Source organism: Hylobates moloch, unplaced genomic scaffold (genome assembly GCF_009828535.3).
Source record: "Hylobates moloch isolate HMO894 unplaced genomic scaffold, HMol_V3 SCAFFOLD_10, whole genome shotgun sequence".
Lineage (NCBI taxonomy): Eukaryota > Metazoa > Chordata > Mammalia > Primates > Hylobatidae > Hylobates > Hylobates moloch.
In genome coordinates, this window is record NW_026652285.1 from 102,774,013 (window position 1) to 102,782,642 (window position 8,630).

Here is an 8,630-nt window from a genome sequence, read left to right on the forward strand (position 1 = left end):
GTTACTATTCAAACATATTTGCTGTTTCTCCCTGGAGATAGACTATATTTCTCTGCCACTTGATCAGTGCTTGGCCACGACTTGCTTTGGCCACTTAAATGTGAGCAGAAGTGCCATATGCCACTCACTTCTAGGCAAAAGCTTTAAAAGCCAATGTATGCTACTTACTTCTGCATCCTATTGACAACAGGCAAACATTCTTCAACCAATAAAACACGAACAAAAGTAGTGCCTAGCACCTGAGGCAGAAGCTTTAAAAACCAGTTCATGCTTTGTCACTCGCTTCTTCCTCTGCCCTGATGAAGCTTAATGTTCCAGACAGAGGCTGCTATCAGCCTTGGCTGAAGAGTAAACAGGACATGTAGTGGAGGCACCACCATGTTCATGTATCCAGTGAGAAATAACCTGTATTGTTGTAAACTACTGAGGTTTTAAGGCTTGTTACTGTAGCATAACCTAGACTCTCCTTATTGATACAGTTTCATTTTATCAAGGCTTCTAGTTAGTAGTATCTAGAGGCATTGCAATGTTATCAATAGGAATGGTTTGCGAAACTAGTCACAACCACAGTATGTGGATTTTTCTTTTCTCTTTTTTTTTTTAGACTGAATCTCGCTCTGTTGCCCAGGCTGGAGTGCAGTGGCATAATCTCAGCTCACTGCAACCTCCACCTCCCAGGTTCAAGTGATTCTCCCGCCTCAGCCTCCCGAGTAGCTGGGATTACAGGCACCTGCCACCACGCCTGGCTAATTTTGTGTGTGTGTATTTTTTTGTAGAGACAGGGTTTCACTATGTTGGCCAGGCTGGTCTTGAACTCCTGACCTCAGGTGATCTGCCTGCCTGGGCCTCCCAAAGTGCTGGGATTACAGGTGTGAGCCACTGCACCTGGCTTTTTTTTTTTTTTTTTTTTTTTTTGAGACAAGATTTTGCCCTTCTTGCCCAGGCTGGAGTGCAATGGCACATTCTCAGCTCACTGCAACCTCCACCTCCTGGGTTCAAGCGATTCTCCTGTCTCAGCCTCCCAAGTAGCTGGGATTACAGGTGCCCGCCACCACGCCTTGCTACTTTTCGTATTTTTAGTAGAGATGGGGTTTCACCATGTTGGTCAGGCTAGTGTCGAACTCCTGACATTGGGTAATCTGCCCATCTCGGCCTCCCAAAGTGCTGGGATTACAGGTGTGAGCCACCGCACGCGGCCGAATTTTTCTTTTTTAACCTCTAAGAATCTTTCCCTTTCTTCTTTGGACAAGATCATCTCATCATTCATTCATTTCACAAATACTGAGAGCCAACCAAATGCCAGGCATTCGTGGTAGGTGGTAGGGAGAGCAATTAACAAGACAAACATAGACCTTATGTCAGCAGAGGCTTTATTCTAGTGGAAAAGGCAGACGATAAACATATAACTGCATGATGATTTAAAAGCAACTGTGATAAGTGCTACAACAAGATGATGAAGTCGAGGGTGTCAGTAGAACAATTAACAGTGGACATGACAAGCTCAGGGTCATGTTCATCTTCTGTGCCCCCAAATATAAGTAACCTGCTCAAAGTTACTCAACCAGTAAAAGAGGGGGAAACAAAACTGTCTTCCTACTTAGGGATTCTCCGGTCTTTGGACCAAACCTTGGACTATAACTTACATTTGGGCCAATAGCCTTGTTTTCCCTATTTATACTCAGGGAAAGCCAGCTGGAATATGCATGAATCAACATGATATATTTCAGAGATATATTTCTAAAATTCAAAACAGAAGTTATCACTGATACTTGGTTCACTTGAACAACCGTGTTCATGAGAGTTGATACCATTGCCATTCCTTGATTTTTACAAGCATAGCAAAGTTAAAACGCTCAACACACCCAGAGTTGGCAATAAATGGATGTGTTGGCATGGTCCTCCTCATGCTGGCACTTCAACAACACAGCAAGCTATGTATTTTTGAACAGGGGTTGGAACATTTTTCCTGAAAGTGATCTCTAATCTTGCCAAATTCTTTTATTTTGCCATAATTTATGAATTATTCTACTTGGCATTATTGAATGCAAAATAAGTTTACTAAGCACCTACTATGTGCCAAACCCTAGGGATACAGGGAAAAATAAGTCTCTGCTCTAAAATAACTCACAGTCTAGGAGAGAAGTCATTAACAAATAAAGAACTATGCTTTGGTTATTGGTCAAGTATTCCTCATACTTCTTTAGAATGCCCAAAGCTCTCTTGGCATAATGACACAGTGAGGGGTGAGGGTGGGGTCATCAAGGAAAGTCATTAGGACTTTTTTCCCCAAGAAAGGGCCTTGCTGTGTCACCCAGGCTGTACTGCGGTGGCGGGATCATAGCTCACTGCAGCCTTGACCTCCAGGGCTCAGGTGATCCTCCCCCTCCGGCCTCCCAAGTAGCTGGGACTACAGGTGTATGCCACCACGCCCGGCTAATTATATTTTTTGTAGAGACGGGGGTCTCACTATGCTGCCTAGGCTGGTCTGGAACTTCTGGGCTCAAGAGTTCTGCCTGCCTTGCCCTCCCAAACTGCTAAGATTACAGGCATGAGCTACCGCACCCGGCCGATATTGGATTTTATTTATTTCCTTTTCTTGGTGCTCATCTTCCTTCACAACTTCAAGATGGGCATAAGATGTTTGACAACATGGTTCTTCATTAAGTCCAACTCCTTATCATAATAGGGCTTGGGAAATATTAAACACGAGGGCAATCGTGCTAACACAAAAATGGGCGCCCGCTAAACCTTGTTACTTGTTTGCTCACTTATAAGAAGAGCCAACTCAAAGGCTCAACTGAATTCCAGCACTAAGATTCCTTCCGTGCTGTAGAAGATCTATACCTGGTCACTTCCATTAAAGTTACATAGGCGTTCCAAGAAGCCTCCTGCAATACAGTTGTGACTCAGCAGGTATGGGAGTAATGACGGTCCTGTGGTATTTCCTGCACCCCGAGTCCCAGAGTTTGTGAAGGACCCTGTAAGAGGACACCACGCTGGCTTTTCAGTGGGCGCGTCCCTCCTGGGGGCGTCACCAGGCAACCCCAGGCGGAAGTGGCGGCGGCCCAACCTCATGCAAACTGCAGTGTTAAGAACTGGGGCCCAGGACTCCCCGCAAATGTGGGACACTGACATTCTGTGATGCTGTCCCAATGCCCTTTCAAAGCGCTCAGCCCCCAAATTCCCAACCAACAGCCATTTCAGGGAGGTGCTGCCCAGGACCAGGCTTTTGATGAACCACGACTGTTCGGGGTGCCGTCTTGGGAGAGCCACGTCAGTCCCTCTGAGATTCCAAACGGCCGACGGCGGACACCTCGGGACCACATCCTAGCCTCGGGGACCTGTCAAGACGCCATCGACGGTCCTGGACCAAATCCCGCCCGGGAAGGGAAGGGTCGCTACCGGACCCTGGAGACCGACGGCTGCCTGGCGATCTGAACCCACCCCGGGGCTGCCGTCCCGCCCCCATTTCCGATCGGTCGAAGGTCACGTGCCCTGACCCCGCCCCGCAGACGCGGCTCCTTTAGCTGAGAGCGTCCCGGCTTTCCCTTCCGCCGGAAGTAGGGCGACTTTCCTTTTCCGGCTACGGGTCCCCAAGCGGAGCGGGAGGCCGGACCGGGGAGCCGAGCGGCGGCGTCGGCGGCGGGGGCGACGGCGGCGGGGGCGGTAATGGCGGAGCTGGTGCAGGGGCAGAGCGCTCCTGTGGGGATGAAGGCCGAGGGCTTCGTGGATGCCCTGCACCGGGTCCGGCAGGTACGGGCGCAGCCGGCTGGCAGGAGCACGAGATCCCGAGGCGGGGCCTGGCGGGCGGGGAAGAGGGGTTCGGGCCTGGGGGCGGGAGGCCGCCTGAACCGACGTCTCAGCTGGGCCGGGCCCATTCCGTGGGGTTCCTACACCCGGGAGGATCCGGGTGGATAAGGCCACTGCGAGGCCCAGGCGCGACCTGTCGGGCGGGTCTCCCAGCTGCCTGAAGTCGCTGGGAAAGGGTTTGCTTAGAGCGTCTGGCCCCATCGTGCCCCAGCGGCCAGCCTGGACCCACAGTGTAGCTAGCGCGGGGTTCTGAACCTCGCGAGGGGAGGGGTCCGGGAAGCCCACGGGGAGAATCTGGGTGTAGACGTAAAGCAGCTGTCTCACGCCCAGTAGCTTGTTAAAACTTGGGAAACATCGTCTTTAGACTTTCTGTTGAGTAGAAGGAACTCGAGGGCATCTTATATGTGAGGGTGCTCTTTGGAGAGGTGAGAGAGGGAGGTGTTACATGTGTGGGGGTGGTCCCCAAGATGTAGAAATTTCTCATGGCAAGCTTGCCTCTGCTGGGGAGAATGATACGGCCTCATTCCGACATTGAAACTTTACTGTCTGACAATGTCGTGCATTTTGTCAGAGTTAAATTAACTGGGTTTTAAAAGGCTCCAGGCTTCCCCAGAGAGTGAATATGGGACCTGCCAAAAATACTTATTGGCTTCTGGCATGATACTTAGAACAGAACGTGTTCTTCAGTTGTATCTAAAACTTACTAACAAGTTAGCCTTAACACTTAAACTTCCTCTGTTAAGTGTCTATGTCCTCGTCTCTTCTTATGTAATTGTAAGCGCACTGATACTTTAAAAGATGGGCTATAACTAATTACTGCTTGATTCCTAACAGAAAGCCACAGGAGTCATTGTATTAGAAGAAGGTCTTCACTCGGGCGCTTGAAGATATGGTCTTTACATCTCTTTCCAGTATTCCAGGGGAGGGAACCCTACCTGTTTCCCTGATACTGACTTTTCATGTTATATATTGATGCTCCTATAGACATTATATTGGATCCCAGAACTTTCCAAACCTGTGGTTCCACCTAAAATTTTATCTGATGAATTGTTACTTTACTGCCTAGGTGCCAACCAGTACAGTAGTGAGTATCCATCTTACTTAGACTTCAGATCCACCCATGGCTGTAATGGATGAACATGCCACCCAGCTCCCCTTCCACCACTCTGCTTGCTGGCGTGTTACAGTGCTCTCCTCTACAGTACAGGGTCCTGAACCTTGTTTCTCCCTGGCTACTAATATGTAATGGCTTTCGCTCTGTGCTGATGTGTGACAGTCACCTTGTTGGCCTTCTATGTCCGGGAAGAATTATAGTCACTGCCCTAAAGGGCTCAGATCCTCAGTTTGCAGAAGGCCTGTAGTTGAACATAAAGTGAATTTTGAACCATTGAGAAGACATTCCGCTTCTCTTGAGCCAGTGGTTGAACTCATATTCTTGGACAACCTGCTCCAGAGGGAGACCCTCTGTTAAATGCTGACCTAATGTGGATTGTTGAAGCAGTGGTGTTTACTACTAGCAGTGAAAACTTCATTGGAATTGTTCTCAGCTCTGAAATGCACCATTGACTGGAGCAGTAATAAGCCCAATGGAGACAGGGCTGTAAGTGTGTTGCTTCTGAATGTTAACAGCTGGAGGTCCATACTATCTCCAAGGATTTGATGGCCTTTAAAAACTAAAGAAAAAAACAGGTTGGTGGGTAATTTTAGGTTTATTGTATATAGATTTGCTGGGCAAGAATGGAACGTTAGAAATCTGTAATACTGTATGCTGATGGTAAACATACTCAAAGGATCTCATCTGGGCATCTGGAAGGTGATAGTTCTTTCTCTTTGTTATATACACAGCATGTTACAGAGATGTGATTTTTCTCCCCATTAAACAGAACTAAAAGACAGTATATTTATTTAAATGCAAAGCTTTTTCCCCTTTTATGTCTCCTCATAAACCCCAGAGACAGTCTGTAAGGCCCTCTTAAATTTGTCAAAGAGCAGTAAAGTGTCTCATGCTCAGGTTTTCTAGCAGATCGTAATAGAGTCTCAGTTGACCCTGCTGGGATTTGAACCTGCAGTTTCTATTAAGTCTGGTGTGTGAAGTCCAACACCTTATCAACTAGGCTTTTCCTCTGACATCTTGAAGCCTCAGTGTATATCTTTGGACTCTTTGCAGCAAAGTGCATCAGTTGTTAGTTTACTCTGAGCATGGTATTCCTAGGTTGAAAAGAAGTCTCTGAAGATGTCAAATAAAATGTAAACATTTTCCCCAGCAGTGTGAAGTCTAGTGAGTTAATGTTTGGCACAAGCAGGTAATTTACATCCATTCTATAGGGTAGTAGAAATGTGATCTGGGCAAGTCACAGTGGCTCATGCTTGTAATCTCAGCACTTTGGGAGGCTGAGGTAGGAGGATGGCTTGAGCTCAGGGGTTTGATACCAGCCTGGGCAACGTAGCGAGACCTTGTCTCTACTAAAAATTAAAAAAATTAGCTGGTTGTGGTGGCCCACCCTTGCAGTCTCAGCTGTTTGGGAGGCTGAAGCAAGAGACTAGCTTGAGCATGGAGATCAAGGCTGCAGTGAGCTGTGATCGCTCCGCTGCCTTCCAGCCTGAGTGGCAGAGCGAGACACTGTCTCAAAAAAAAAAAAAGAAAGAAATGTGATCTCATTCAGTTCCATGGATGAAGATCTAAAAACTGCTGGATACTAAAAAACATCTTGTCTACTTTTCCCAAGTCATTGGCTGATTAGCAGAAGTAGTGTTTCTTCAACTAGTTCAGGTAAGACAAAATCCTGTTCCACAGCCGTCCTCTGCACTTCTGTCCTGACTGTCTGCCTAGGTTACAAGGGGACCTCTGGATGAGTAGCTCCAAGTCTGGTTTATGTTGTTCCCTTCTCCTAAAAATATTTTTAAATGTTCCTAGAAAGTCTGCCATTGATAATTTAGTAGCACCTGTCATCACGCGTGAGCAATCCCTTGTTAGGATAGCGTGATGCCACAGTGCATTATAGGTTGACAGCAGCCTTCCACAAGCTGGACCAGCTAGCTGTCTGCCAGTCATCGCCTAAATAGAAGTTGTTCTCCGAGAAACTACTAATACTTTTTAGGACTTTAAAAAGCATTAGATCTGTTTTGATCTAGATAGACCCACTCAATGCCTCTGGATTGTATAACTACAGCATTTAATGTTGATACAGAATGCAGTCTAAATGGTGCTTCATGGAGTTCAGCATCATGGTGGCACTACACTCAAATGAGTGTGACCAAGCCATTGTAGAATCAGTAGAAAGTAACCTTTTGACAGATTTTTAGGCCCCAACCTCTTCTTCACTGGCACCTATTTTGGGGAAACGTTGGTTGGTGTGGGGCCTCAGAAGTTCCACAGTCCTGAAAATCTCTCCCAGTGCTGCTGTTTAACACTTTAAGCCTGAGCAGTAGGTAATTTGGGATATGTGCTGTATACCCTGGGCTGATTTAGAACTTTAATGCTTGAAGATTCTGACTTTTTAGAACAAGCACTAAGTTTCTTTTTAAGAGAACACTGTACGTCTACCATTAAAAGAAAAAGCCTCCATTCATTGGCCAGTGGGTTCGCCCTGAGAGGCTCATTTAACACATGGTTTTGACTCCCGGTTCAGTCAAGTGTACTGAACACTCAAGAGATCTAAGTGGTACTCCACTGAGACTGTCTTGTACATGTGCAGTGATTGAATAGCTCAAGTCAGCATTTCACAAGGGACTAACTCCTGCCTGTACACTCATTTCAGCTTTCATAAACACTTGAAGGAAACTAGTGTCTGCAGGAAATCCATGGGCTGCTCCTGTAGCTTTACATTGTTGGGACCCAGTAGAGTACCTGGCAGAGTGAATCTTCCTTAAAGGGTTTTGGTGACGTCACTGAGTGTGTATGCACCACCACATGTTAATGGAAGTGCTGAATTTCATACTGGGTATTGGAAAGTAGATAGTAAATAAACTATATATTCCACTGTATGTCTCTAAGGCTTTTCTCATTTGCAGGTGAGAACATTTATAATGTGATAATTTATCATATAATATAATTATTTTGGGATAGAGACAGGGTCTCACTATGTTGCCCAGGCTGGTCTCGAACTCCTGGCCTCAAGCAATCCTCCCACCTCAGCCTTTCAAAGCGCTGGGATGGGTGTGAGGCACTGTGCCCCCATGCCTGGCTGTCTTTATTTTAAAATCTGATCGCCAATTACCAAACTGATTTCTTCTGAAATACCAGTTATTTCATAGATAGAAATTTACTTAGACCACAGTTCTCAAACTTGTGGCCTGTGAGCTATAGAAGACTTACTGTGGGGGCCTGCAGGCATGCTTTGTTTGACACACACAGCACCGACACTTAAAAACTAGAGTGATTTTTGGCTGGGCACTGTGGCTCATGCCTGTAATCCCAGCACTTTGGGAGGCCGAGGCGGGTGGATCACTTGAACTCAGGAGTTCGAGACCAGCCTGGTCAACATGGCGAAACCCCGTCTGTGCTAAAAATACAAAAATTCACTGGGCGTGGTGGCAGGCTCCTGTAATCCCAGCTACTCAGGAAACCGAGATGGGAGAATAGCTTGAACCTGGGAGGCGGAGGTTGCAGTGAGCCGAGATTGCACCATTGCATTCAAGCCTGAGTGAAAAGAGCAAAACTTTGTCTCAGAAAACAAAAGAAACTAGAAGGATTTTGCATTAAAAAAAAGAGAGATTTCGGGCTGGTCATGGTGGCTAACGCCTGTAATCCCAGCACTTTGGGAGGCTGAGGCAGGTGGATCACTTGAGGTCAGGAGTTTGAGACCAGCCTGGCCAACATG

General features: G+C 46.8%; 1 protein-coding gene across 5 annotated transcripts in view; it reads left to right on the forward strand.

The window, feature by feature from the left end:
• The first annotated feature begins 3,574 nt into the window (after positions 1 to 3,574).
• The window catches only part of FUBP3 (far upstream element binding protein 3), a 58,177-nt gene continuing 53,121 nt past the window's right edge, over positions 3,575 to 8,630 (forward strand). For 3 of the 5 annotated variants that reach the window (XM_032165429.2, XM_032165428.2, XM_032165430.2), the window contains exon 1: positions 3,600 to 3,753. In XM_032165429.2, coding sequence (XP_032021320.1) covers positions 3,670 to 3,753 — 84 coding nt within the window. In that variant the 5' untranslated portion in view covers positions 3,600 to 3,669. Of the gene's footprint in view, positions 3,754 to 5,204; positions 5,500 to 8,630 lie in introns of those variants that run through there. The other 2 variants (XM_032165427.2, XM_058445137.1) reach the window with 2 other exon arrangements.